The 13191-nt window shown below is 33.7% G+C and overlaps 3 protein-coding genes across 3 annotated transcripts; 1 reads left to right on the forward strand and 2 right to left on the reverse strand.

Annotated features, from left to right (window-relative positions):
• Nucleotides 1-812: 812 nt before the first annotated feature.
• LOC100777152 (pre-mRNA-splicing factor SPF27 homolog) lies at nucleotides 813-2782 on the reverse strand. The gene is made up of 5 exons (XM_003530895.5): nucleotides 2435-2782; nucleotides 2066-2325; nucleotides 1288-1357; nucleotides 1069-1202; nucleotides 813-989 (listed from the first exon to the last, which is right to left on the reverse strand). The coding sequence occupies exons 1-5, from the start codon at nucleotides 2669-2671 to the stop codon at nucleotides 932-934; spliced, it is 759 nt and encodes a 252-aa protein (XP_003530943.2). The 5' UTR covers nucleotides 2672-2782; the 3' UTR covers nucleotides 813-931.
• Nucleotides 2783-4915: 2133 nt separating this feature from the next.
• On the reverse strand, nucleotides 4916-9684 carry LOC100778748 (peroxisome biogenesis protein 3-2). Its single transcript, XM_003530898.4, has 7 exons — nucleotides 9292-9684; nucleotides 8840-9001; nucleotides 8491-8687; nucleotides 8276-8406; nucleotides 6721-6848; nucleotides 5899-6120; nucleotides 4916-5483 (listed from the first exon to the last, which is right to left on the reverse strand). Exons 1-7 carry the CDS (start codon nucleotides 9303-9305, stop codon nucleotides 5228-5230), a joined length of 1110 nt encoding a protein of 369 aa, XP_003530946.1. The 5' UTR covers nucleotides 9306-9684; the 3' UTR covers nucleotides 4916-5227.
• A 1245-nt stretch (nucleotides 9685-10929) lies between these two features.
• LOC100778205 (guanine nucleotide-binding protein subunit beta-like protein-like) lies at nucleotides 10930-12758 on the forward strand. Its single transcript, NM_001254526.2, has 2 exons — nucleotides 10930-11894; nucleotides 12478-12758. The coding sequence occupies exons 1-2, from the start codon at nucleotides 11019-11021 to the stop codon at nucleotides 12577-12579; spliced, it is 978 nt and encodes a 325-aa protein (NP_001241455.1). The 5' UTR covers nucleotides 10930-11018; the 3' UTR covers nucleotides 12580-12758.
• The last annotated feature ends 433 nt before the right edge of the window (nucleotides 12759-13191 follow it).

Genomic DNA, 13191 nt, shown 5'->3' on the forward strand with positions numbered 1-13191 from the left:
TTTGTTATCCAATTTCATTATTAAAAAAACACTATACTTTGTCATTCAATTTCTTAATAAAAAATACTTTTTTTTTTATTTTGTTTCCTTTAATGATGTTATACTCAATCCTGGCTATGACACAACTCACACAAGCACTGAGCTACACTTTGTTGATATTTACTTTGACACGGTGAGAAACATATATCCAGAATGGGAAGCTTGGGAGTTAAAAGTTCGTGTGATCAGAATATGGTCAGTCCCAAGCTTCTCATGATCCATCAAATCCATCAAAACCAACTTCATTAGAATGGTACTAAGTTGATTAATTAATGAAACCTACACTATTTTTTCTATTTACGTGTTTTGTTAAAAAAAAAATGAGATGGCATGTGTACCCATATGGCCATATATAGTCTTAGAACTTCTTTTTCTTGCTTATATATATATTTGTTTTCGTTTGATTGGTTAAAGTTAAACAGTACTAAGAGATGATATTAGACAACAATTGCCTGAATGCCAAATATAAAATGCAGCAACTACACAAAAAGTTTTTTCACTTTTTGAAATTTCGTTTACAATGCCTCGAAAATGAATTCTAACCTAACGCAGTGTGGACTTGCTTCACCTACAGAACCATCCCATGTTGAATTGCCGATGGAATCAAGTTCGTATATCACCGAAACAAACAGGTATCTTGATCTGCTAATGCATTAGGGGGGGAAGATGGGAAAGTACTAATTTCAATAAGGATTGAATAACTAGATGCAGCCCCTCCCCTCTTTTTTGAACCGGTTTTCTCTATAAAAAAAACATCATATTTGTTCCGAGGGTGAGCAAATGGATAACTTTTTCATGATATTGTACTAAACATCTCAGGTACAATAGCAAATCTAGTTTTAAGCAGAACAAATTCATTACAGATACAAAACTAGATGAGAACATACGAATCTCATAATTCGGAATTTGCCAATTGGTCATTTTCTGTTACAGCTCCCAAGTTCCAGCCTCTGAAAAAAAAAAAACAAACTAACAACACCAAAACTAGAGGAAATCAGCCGAGAAAACCAAACTATGCGTAGTAGTCACCTTTCTGCTGCTTCTCTTTTCAGTTCATTTATGCGATTTTCAACTGAAGCACAGGCAGCACTGATGTCTATATTCTTCTGACAAAGCTCCTTCCATTGCATGGACAACGCATTAAGCTCATATGCAGTGTTTTGCTGACAATAGTTTTTAAGAAAAGGGTAAAAGGTCAGCAGAAATTTAACAGAGCAAAGGGAGAGAAGTGTGGTAAGTAATAATCACCTGATGATATTTCCTTTCACGGTTTACTTTTTCAATCTTTTCATTTTGTTCCTGAGCTAATTTCTGCATTCTAAAAATAGATAACACAATTATAACAAATGCCATATAGAACATGAATTATGCAGGCAAACAACATGTGTTATTAAGCTCAGCTGCTCAGGCACATCTTTTTGATTTATTATTTACAATGGTAAAATTAATGTGAATTGTGTGTGTTTAGGGACAACTGTAGAGTCAGACTACTAAATTTTAGATCAAATTAGCCCTCTAATTTATTTTTAAAATTCAATTTGATCGTAAAATTTTTTAAATTGATTCAATTTAATCATTCAGTTCAAATGGTAAGAATCAAACTTTGTGACGGTTCAAAACCATCACTAAGCATTTTAAAAAACTAGAGGACCAAATTGAATCGGTCTTAAAAATTAGAGACCAATTGAACATAAATAATAAATTAAAAGAGTAAAAAACTAATTTAACCTAAATTTTACAAGAAAGATTAAGATAGATTTTTTTGCTTAATCATGTATTAAATATTGATTAGTCAAGATTAACTCCCCAACCCTCGCTTGCATCCCCATATGTGTGCCCGTGTCAGCGTATAAATTGACACATAACAATCTAAAGAACTCACCGGTCCAAATTAAAGTTAATGAACAAAGATGATGATGATGATGACTCTTGCAGATCAAGTTGAACAAAGATGATGAAAGCATAAATTAATTGCCTAAAGGAACTTAGGGGGAAAACAAAATCTAAATTAATTGAATGAAGAAACCTTGACAAGTATACTTCCAATCTCTGGTTGTGCTGTTTCCAGGTATCGGGACCATATTTTAACATCAAGTCCAAATTTTCCATCCTGATGATCTGATATTGCAGCAGGCGTTGAGCTCTATGAAGAGCTTGCTTCCAAGCAGTTTCGTCGTTCCTTTTATTGGGCGGCGGCATTTCCAAATCGTAGCGCGATCTATCAAGAGCAACGGGAGGCCTTCCAGCTCTCACACGTTCGTACTCTCTGGCAATCATTGGGTAGTTCTGCAATTCACACACACTCAACTAGGGCAAGACAATAGCAACTAAAAAAGAAACATGAATTAGGTTAAATTGTAGAATAGACAGTGAGAATGAAAGTCATGAAAAGAACCTGGAAAATGGAGTTGGGAAGAGGAGGGAAATCATTGAGGAAATCGGTGGGCTTCTTGGTGCTGCGACGCATCTCATCCTCCACGAGACGGTCAACCTCCAGTTTGACTCTGGGGTCTGCGTAGTCGTCGTCGATATAAGGCAATGCGTCGATTATTTCCGCGTCGGAATCGCTAGACCTACCGTAAGACGCTGGGGCTTCCAGCATTAGAATTTCCCCGCTGCTTCCATCCGCCATGGTCAGAGACTGAAGCTTTTCCTCTACGCTTAAAGAGGAAGGTTAAAGAAAGACTGTGTTGGTGTTGTTGGGCTATTTTATGAAGCCCAAACCCCGTGTCATATTTTATGATTAAAAGTAATTATAAAGAAAACTCATATCTGATATCATATCATTGGGCTATTTCATGATTAATAGAAGCTTTTTTTTTCTTTTTGATAATTTTACTTTTTATAACCAAAAAAATATATCATATAATTAAAATAAATATATAGTCTTTTTCATAAAATTTAATGATTTTATTTGTAGAACATTAAATATATCTAAATATAATAAATCAACATAATTAAAATTCCCACTATAAAAAACATAATTAAAATTCAAGAATAATCATCTTTGCCTTAAAAAGTATATTTCAATACCTAATTAATATGTTCCAGATTAAAAAATATATCAAAATTACATTAAAATATGTTTAGTTTTGTGGAGAGAAGAAGAGATAAGCCAAAAGAATATATGAGAAGAGAAATAAGTATGAAATAAAATAAAAAAAATTAAGTAATTTGGTTTAAGAGAAATAAAGGATAACATAAAATAAGTATTTAAATTAAGGTGATTTAACGGGTATAAAAGAAATAGAAAAGATAATGAATATTTAATAAAAAAATATACTTTTATCATTTATTAAAGTTTTTCTACCCATCACAACTCACTTGGAGCCTCACGGATAAGTTTGATGAACAGTCCAAATTTCATCTCCAATGATTTTTTGTAAAGAAATATGCGCACCTCTTTCCAACCAAATCACTAAGATGTGCAAACTTCTGATCTCTTCCGCGCATCTCCTTCCACTCCTCACATATTTGACCCAACCAAATTGTCACTAAATGACTATTTTAATCTTTAATTTTGTATCTCATTGTTACATTAGTATCTAAAATTAAGAAAATTCAAATAAATTTCTGGATTTTTCTAGGATTTTATTTAAGTCATTAAAAATTAATGCATTTTTTCTCATTTTGATTCCTAAACTTATAATAATAATAATAATAATAATAATAATAATAATAATAATAATAATAATAATAATAATAATAATAATAATATTACCATTTAAGTCCTCAAATTTGGGACCAAAATGCAAAAAAGGTAATTTCATGAACTTAAATGAACCTCTACCAAACTTTAGAGACTTATTTGATGCTTTTTTTTTTTTTAATTTTAGGGACTACAATCACAATAAAATATAAATTTAGGGACTAAATTGGTCATTTGCTAAAAAAAATTTAATAAATTAAATAAATTTTATTGTCTTTTAGATTGTTTTGATGTAGAACAAATGTGAACCTAAATAATGATACAATAGGTCAATTTGAACTTAAATAATTTAAAAATTAATTGGAACCAAATATTCTCAAATAAAAAAAACAAATTTGGTATATTGTATATAATTTAAATTACTTTTACTAAAACGTTTATATACAAAAAGGGTGATAACCACTACACCATAGAACCAGGTATGTTATAAATTTTGTGATATATTTATATATTGAACTATTAAGTAGACAATAGACAAAATAAGTAAAGCATTACGTCAAAAGGCAAATAAATATTGTCAATTCTCATACTTGTTCTCATGTGACACTAACAGTTCAATGTCTCTTTTTTTTACCCTTGTTTTTTTTTTTTACAAAAGAGAACTTCATCACTTTTTGTTTCGATACATTGTTTATTACTAACCAAAAATAGATGTAAAAGTTAGGTCATGTTTGCTGTGCACTTTTTTTTAACATCTCGACTCACTAGTTATTGTCACGTTCTTACAAGACATTATTTATAACTTTAAATATATTCATTTCCACCCTTTAAATATATAATTATGATCAATTTTGGTTTCTTCATCAATTAATGCACCTAAATAACCATTTAATGGCCATTGTTAAAATCAATTTTATTATTAAAAATTGTAGAATAGAAAATGACTTAAATCAGGTTAAGTTTACTTTTACTCAACTTGATTCAATAAGATGCGTAAAAAAAAAAACTTAATTCAATAAGAATTAGTTACAGTGGTGTTGTTAAAACAAGATTGGTCAGTTTGATTTCCTTTGCATTTTCCCTCAAATATTACGATTGTCCATTTATCCTACTCCTCCCACTTTTAACTTCATCTATCTTCGTAATTAATTCATTCACTTTCAACCCCCAAATAATTATATGATGGTGACTATAGTTTGCATTGTTAGAACATTTGAAAAGCCAATCTGACAAGCACTGCACGAATAAAGTAAATAGATGAGATGAAAAAGTCATTTCCGTGTACAGCACTGATCATAAAGCAAACTATAGTCCTAAAAAAAACCCGGTTCCTCCAAATGCCACGTTTGAGCCAAAGGGGGAGCACTATGCATCACTAATCACTAATTACAACAAATGGGAAATGTCATATTGAAAAGATGAAAGCTAACAATTTAGCACCTATATCTCTTTTGAACCTCGTCTAATTTTTTGTACACTGCCCGATGCCTTTCATGCAATAAATGTAATCTCTTTGGTTTAAAACATAAATATTAATCACTATGCATGTGGCATATTTGCATAGAGGAGTGTGAAAAAAAGTTCAACCTCCTGTATATTTTTAATGATTTGGATGAACTGATTTTTTCTGGGTTCTTCAAGGAGCAAAGGACACATCTGTGCAACTTGAGGCAACACTCTGGCCAGAGGCAGGCCCCCGGCTACACTTCCTCCACTAAATTTAGTCCCCATGAGCTCCACCAGTGTATCCACCACTGCTTTCAGAGATATCTCTACAATGCTTCCAAATTCAGCACTGCAAAACAAAGGAAAAATAGTATGTTGTTAGTGCTCTTCTAATTTCAAATAAGGAATGCTATATATAGAAAAAATTTATACAAAATTGCTTCACAGAAACGCTTGTTTAATTGAATGGGACCAGGAATTACATTACATCAAATGGGGATCCTAACCATATAAAAGACTTTATGTGATTCATTAATGTAATATTGTAAGGTAGATCCTGTTTTTTTTTATATAAATTCAAGTAAAATTTCCTGTACACTTAAGATTTCCTTTCAAATATTTTTTCAGCAATTCAACTAGCACATCAGTCATCCCTCACATTACAGGCAAAGATTGTTCGTGGACACAGTAGTCACAAATCTATTGAGTTTCCAGGAAGATGTAATTAATCAATGCATCAAAAAGACAAAAAACAAAATATTTACCTTGATAATACTGCCCATGCTTCCATCATAAGTTGTTCAAATTCAGTCATGTCAAATGGCACTGGGTCATCACTACCATAGGTTGTGGAATATGGTCTAACATCTTCAGGTATCATATACTTTATCCAGGAATTTGGAGTCCCCATGCTCATGAAGGAGTTGAGTATCTGCATGATAGTTTCATGAAGTGTTGTGCTGTTGAAGAAAGTACTCAACTGCTTTCTGCACATCGAAATTATCTATAACCAATTTAAAACAAGTCTTGATCATTAATCTATAATATATCTATAGATTCAATAATGTCAATACTTCCAAGTTCCAACTCAATGATTAGCTCTAATGGTTGCCGGCCCTCTCTATTCACACATACAAATGAGATTAAGTGAGGCACAATTTTTGGTGAATTATTTGATTATATATTAACTGGTAACTTCTACACTAGGCTGCCTAAGGATTGCATTAATGTGTTAATGTTGCTAAGCTTTGATTTTCACCAAGTTTATTAATTATTCAGGTAGGTATTTAATAACAATGCAGATGGTTAAACTGAAAACTCCGGGTCTCAATTCAGAAACTTAATCAAGAACAGAATCAAAGCTTGAGAAGTTTTAAAACATAGACTTGGCTGCAGACAATTCGTATGTCTGTTGATAGAAAAATAAATTCCTATCCTACAGCCTCAACTACTCACAGTTAAGATTGTTCTATATCTTATAGAAAAAAGTTAAAAATTAATGTTTATATATCTGAGACAAGATTTTAAATAATTGATAGAATCAATTCACAAATTGTTGATCATCAAATTAATGAAAGAAACATCACCCTTTGAGAACTTCTTTTGTTGCTGCCTCCATATCAGAAATCAAGGCAGGCATACCATGCTGAGAGAGAAAATCAATATTATCTAGAAATTTCTTTTGGTCTTCCCTATCAACCACATCTCCACTTTCCTGTGTATACACAAACAGAGAAGAAAAGAAAATTACTCTCAGTTTCAATGAGGCATTCCATATGTCAATTTAGTGAAAAGTATGTATTTAAATAGAAGTTAAATTATGGCTCTTTTGCTGTGATTAAAAGTTTATCATAAAGACAATAAACACATTCCCCAAAGAATTTGACAGGAAAGATTTGAAATTCTGATTTACCCTAAGATTTGACCGATGTGTACTGTTGTTTCAATCAAATGAGCAAAAGCCTCAATTTTGACAACAGAATCTCTGTCCAAAAAATAAACAGAACCTAGTTCCAAATCCTCTCTTCCCCCTTTGTCCCAGAAATAAGTTCATCATTAAAATACAATCTTAAGGTAACAAAAGAAAACCTCATCACAAAAAGAAAATGAAAATAAACAACAATAGATAAGATCCTATGAGGCAGGGAAACTGGATTTGACATCAACACAAACACTTCGACACAACTATTGTAAAAAATATAGAAAACTATATATTTATATCAAATGAAGGTAAATGTAATTATACATGCAACATAACAAAAGATGTCAAATAATAATTAAAATTTGTATGTTCTTGTATATGCACATTCCTATGAATATGACAATGAGGCTCACAAAAGCACACCAAGAGTCCTTATTTTTTAATATTTTATACTACATTTTAAACTGACTTTTTTCAATGTTAAAAAAATATAAATATTTTTTTATAGTACTAGTGTACCTAAGGTAACCACCCATATGGAGGTGTTGGCTCAAGTATCCAAGCCATATGAAAGTGTCAGCTCAAGTGTCTGAACCAAAACATTATTTTAAGCAAACACTGAATGGAAAGTATCCAACATGTGTCCTATAAGTGTTGGGGGGGGAGGTGTCCATGCTAGAAACGTGCCTAACACTCCCACACCTCAAGTTATAGAAGTGTCTATGCTTCATATACTGTTCAATATATTCAGTAATAATTGGTTTCTATAGCTCTGCTGCCTAAACATTTTTTTAGTCACTGAACTGTGATTAATTCTAAGCACAAGTTCCACAAATAGTAAACAAAACATACTACCTGATACTCACAAAAGTGTCACTAAGCATGTTAACTCAATTTTGGATAAGAGAAACTGGTAATAATGTGTTGTGTCGTAAATTCTTTTCATTTCTCACTCATTCTCTTAGCAAACAGACAGACAGAAATCAATTCCATCACGACAAACCCCTCTGGAAATCCAAAATGCCCCAAGGTCAGGCCTTCTGTTGGATAACATCTAGATATTATCGGTGATGCCACAGATCCTTTAACCGATAATGATATGGGTTCCTTCATACTACTTATATGCCAAAAGAATCCAAACAACAGCCAACAGCAATCTTCAGAAAAAGCCATGAAACACATCATGTACAAAAAGAAACAAAAAAGGCAGTTGTTCTTACCACTGAATCAGAGATTCCGAGACTACGTGCTGTATCAATGTATAAATGCCTTCCTAGAATATTGACTTGAACTTTTGTATATAAGCTAAGCATTGTTGTAGCCCATACTGACAATGTCATTCTTGTAAAACCTATGGAAAAAGAAATTGCACAGGTTAATTAATTCCACAAAGATATAGGTATAATAAATGTGGAATCCAAGACCAGATTCATACTCAGAATTTTGAGTCTACTCCATAGATCTAGTTTCTCTGATTGAGTCAAGGTGTTTGGCTGACCCTTTCCTTGAATTAGCCTTTCAAGAAGGTGAGAAAGATCCAACTCTTCTGTGATCCGACAACTTAACTCGTGCATAGCATGCGGCAATGTTACATCAGACATCTTCTGAATATTCTCAAAGTGAGCTTGCATCCTAACATCATCAATTAAAAATAAGAAACATGCCATCAGCATTTCTTTACTATAAATAGGAGGTTAGAAATTCATGATCACAGAAAAACATATTTATCTATCTATCTAATCTATATAAAAAATGAAACACTTAAGGTAGGTATTTCACTCAACTGAGCCTTCATAAGGTCCTCAGTTTCCCTCTGAACTGCGAGTTCTCTTTCAAGTTCCTGAACCCCATGTCTCTGAGCACCGTAGAGCTTATACAAAAGATACCCACTTCCTAAAACACCAACAGTGACGAAAACCTTCCTCCTATGCCGCCTCCAAAAATCCCTAAAGCACAGAAATCAAAATTGTTAACAAACAAGCCCTCAAAATAATGCAGGAACGCATACAGGACAATAACGAAGATGCAACCAATTAAAGACAACATTTTGATCAACATTGAATAGCAAAAAAAAAAAAAACACCCATGCCACAAAATCGACCCAAGTTTACAAATTTCAGTCACAATAATCAAATTGTGCATCAAACATTAAGCAAGGAGCTAGAAATGTTGTTGAGGGAAAGGAATTGAAGAGACAGACCCAGATAAAGGATTGCATCAAAGTCAGATACTTTACCTCACAGAAAGCATTCTGAAGATACCAGGAAGAGCGAAAATCTGAGAGAATCTATGGCAAGGTCCAAAACTCAGGGTAGAGAGGGAGCAATGGAATTGAGAAAGTGATTAAGAAGCATGGGATTAGAATACAGAGGACAAAGAAGGATAAAAAAAAATGCAGAAAAGCAAGTGGGGTTGGGGCACAGATACTGAGAAAAAGAAAGGGTTGGAGGAAGTGACTTGGGCGCGGGTGCTAGGTAGCTAGCTCGGCCTCGAGCACTCAGAAATGAAATGAATGAATCAATGGAATAATAGGGTGTGGGTTTCTCCGAATTGGTGCCGGAAACAAATATCAAATGGGGTTAGTTTTAGTATTAGGGGAAAATATAAAAAGGAAACTAGAAGCAAAAGGTGAATAAAATGATTAGTCTGTGATATGATTATTTTTTCCACTTAGTCACACGTAATTTTCATCGTTTCTCCCCAAATATGATATGATATTGTTATTGATACAAGGAAAAAAATAATTGAACATGTTTTTTTAAGGTACATATAAAATATTCTTAAAAAAAGTACATACAAAATATGTTTTTATCTTCTAAACATATTTTTATTTGTATTTTAAATTGTGTATTGTACAAGATAAATACTTAATTTTGTGCAATTAAAATTATAACAAAAATATATTGTGATATATAGATTATATTTTAAATTTACAACAATAATTTAAATTATGATATAAAAATTAATTTTAACTACTTAAAAATTATGTAAAATAATATTAAAATTAAATTTAGAGATAAAATTATTTTATGGTTAGTCTCTCTTTCATTCGAGTCTGGATTTGTCCTGGTTACGATTTATTTAATTTAACATCTTTTAAAAAAAATTCAATGGTTCATAAGATTTAAAAAAGAAAGAAAAAAACTATCCATAGACAATGTTACACATCCATTGGGAATTTTTATTTCCACTCCCCTTCATTGCTAAAACACTCCCTCTTTATTTTTCCCTTCCTAACCCTCTATGGAGAATGCTTCTCCACCACTTTTGTCGACTGTGGCGTGAGCAAAGGTTTAGGGGAGACGAGATGACTATGCTCAACCATCAATCTTTCATGGCCTGATGGGCGGCTATGGGAAAAAAAGAGACTATAGAGCAGAAACTCAAAAATGATAACAAGATGACATAATATTTAAACTGATTTTTCAAAGAAAAAATTAATTTCAACTAATTACATATACTTAATACATTGTCAATGTAACCACAAATTATTATCATTATAATATAATACATATAAATATTTTCAATAAATCATGATAATAAACAAAGTTACCATAATTAAAAGACTGAATTGATTTGAAATTTAGAAGATATTTTTATCTTGTATCAATTTGAAACATTGTAAAGAATAAACACAAGAAAACCACAAAATTGGGCTTAATTTTTTGATCTCATTGTTGGACCCGTTGGAAGAAGTATCCGATTCATTACAAGATTGGGCCTGATAAACGACACAACTCTTGAGAGAGAAAAAATAAAGAAACAACTCATCTACATACTACTAGTTGTTTGTTACCCACCCGTCCCCAAAACCCTAATCGAGGTTCTCTCCTCCTCACTATATATTGCTTGTGTCGCTGGAGTCCATCGCTTAGAAACCAAAAGGCTCTCTCACGCAGTCGCAGTGAGTGAAAAGGAAAACCCTAATTGCGGTATTCTCAGTGCCTTCGAGAGAAAGAAAAAATGGCAGATAATCTTGTTCTCCGTGGCACCATGCGCGCCCACACCGACGTTGTGACGGCGATTGCCACTCCCATCGACAACTCCGACATGATCGTCACCGCCTCACGCGACAAATCCATCATCCTCTGGCATCTTACCAAGGAGGACAAGACTTACGGTGTCCCCCGCCGCCGCCTCACCGGCCATTCTCATTTTGTCCAGGACGTCGTCCTCTCTTCTGACGGCCAGTTTGCCCTATCCGGCTCCTGGGACGGCGAGCTCCGCCTCTGGGACCTTGCTGCTGGCACCTCCGCTCGCCGCTTTGTGGGCCACACCAAGGACGTGCTCTCCGTGGCCTTTTCCATTGACAACCGTCAGATCGTGTCTGCCTCTCGTGACCGCACGATCAAGCTGTGGAACACCCTGGGAGAGTGTAAGTACACAATCCAAGACGGCGATGCGCATTCTGATTGGGTAAGCTGCGTCCGTTTCAGCCCTAGCACCCTTCAGCCCACTATTGTTTCTGCCTCGTGGGACCGCACCGTTAAGGTTTGGAACCTGACAAACTGCAAGTTGAGGAACACGCTTGCTGGACACAATGGTTATGTGAACACTGTTGCTGTTTCCCCTGATGGCTCTCTGTGTGCCAGTGGTGGCAAAGATGGGGTTATTCTTCTGTGGGATTTGGCTGAGGGTAAGCGTCTTTACTCCCTCGATGCTGGTTCTATCATACATGCGCTCTGCTTCAGCCCCAACAGGTACTGGCTTTGCGCCGCCACTGAACAGAGCATCAAGATCTGGGATTTGGAGAGCAAGAGTATCGTTGAAGATTTGAAGGTTGACCTAAAGACTGAGGCTGATGCCACCACCGGTGGTGGTAACCCCAACAAGAAGAAGGTATATTTTGTTTTGTTCAATTGTTTTCATTTATCAATTAATTATTGATTGAAATTTCATTGACTCAAAATTTTTACAATTGCTAGGTTTTATAATTTATATGGCATTGTGAATTGTTCTCGTGGATTGAATTGAAGTTTCCTCACTATGAACTTACGGTTCTCTTGATTTTTTTTATGTGTATTTCATCTACATTTGCTTGCTCTTTCAATCTGTAGTAATCTGAAAATTATTTGATTTTTTGTCTAAGGATTTAGCCACTTGTTTAGGTCTTGTTGAATTATGAGTTGAATCTGGTTGAATGTTTGCTTTGTAGTTTAACAGAGTTATCTATGTGGCAAATCTTGTTTGAGACTTTGCTATTTTTGTTGCAAGTGGAGGAAGTATATGCAAAGAAAATGAAAATATTTTCCCCAATTTTTCACTTACATGAATCATTGTATCATTTTATTTGTATATTGGATATGTTTTGTCATCATTTTTAAAGGATTTACAATACTTTATATGATAAGATATGTTGATCGTTCTAGTGCTTGACTTTTGTGTTGTGTTTCTCTGCTATCACTTTATTTGTATATTGTAGGTTATCTACTGCACAAGTTTGAACTGGAGTTCGGATGGAAGCACTTTGTTTAGTGGCTATACCGATGGCGTGGTCAGAGTTTGGGGTATTGGTCGTTATTAGGTTAAGCTGTTTAGTGCTTTCAGATGCGAATCTGTTTTGAGTTTTGGGACAAGTTAGTTACTGCTTTACTGTAGAATTGATTTTTATGTTGAAGACCGTGGCATGAGGCCTTTTATTTATTTTTAAAACGTTCGTTTTGGTTATTACTTGTTACATGGATATCTTAACATCTTGGTTTTTCTCCGGTCACCAATATTATCTTTACTTCGGAATATCAGATAGTCTCGATTTAGAGAGTGGCTCAGTTGTTTATTCTGTTTCTCTTTTAAGGTTGACATGACAAATTTACCCTTAAATCAGGTTGTCATTCGTAACATGTTTTTCTTTCTTAACTTTTTAATTTTTTTTCCTATCAAGTATGCGTATTGACCTTCTTTCTCAATCTCTAATTTCAAGCAACGTTGTTAATAAAACTGAGATCAATCTTAAGTTAGTGTATCTGTAGCCTTCTGTTTCTCAAGATTATGGTTGTGCTTTACTGTTATTTCAGTGTCTATGGCTGTGCAGCGTGCTTATGTTTATTTTCTATAATTAGATTCATTATAGATTCCTTATGCTAATTAAGAAGCAAATCTCATCTTAATTTTTTTTAAAAGCACTTTTTAAGAATTT

The sequence above is a fragment of the Glycine max genome, chromosome 8 (assembly GCF_000004515.6).
Source record: "Glycine max cultivar Williams 82 chromosome 8, Glycine_max_v4.0, whole genome shotgun sequence".
Classification (NCBI taxonomy): domain Eukaryota; kingdom Viridiplantae; phylum Streptophyta; class Magnoliopsida; order Fabales; family Fabaceae; genus Glycine; species Glycine max.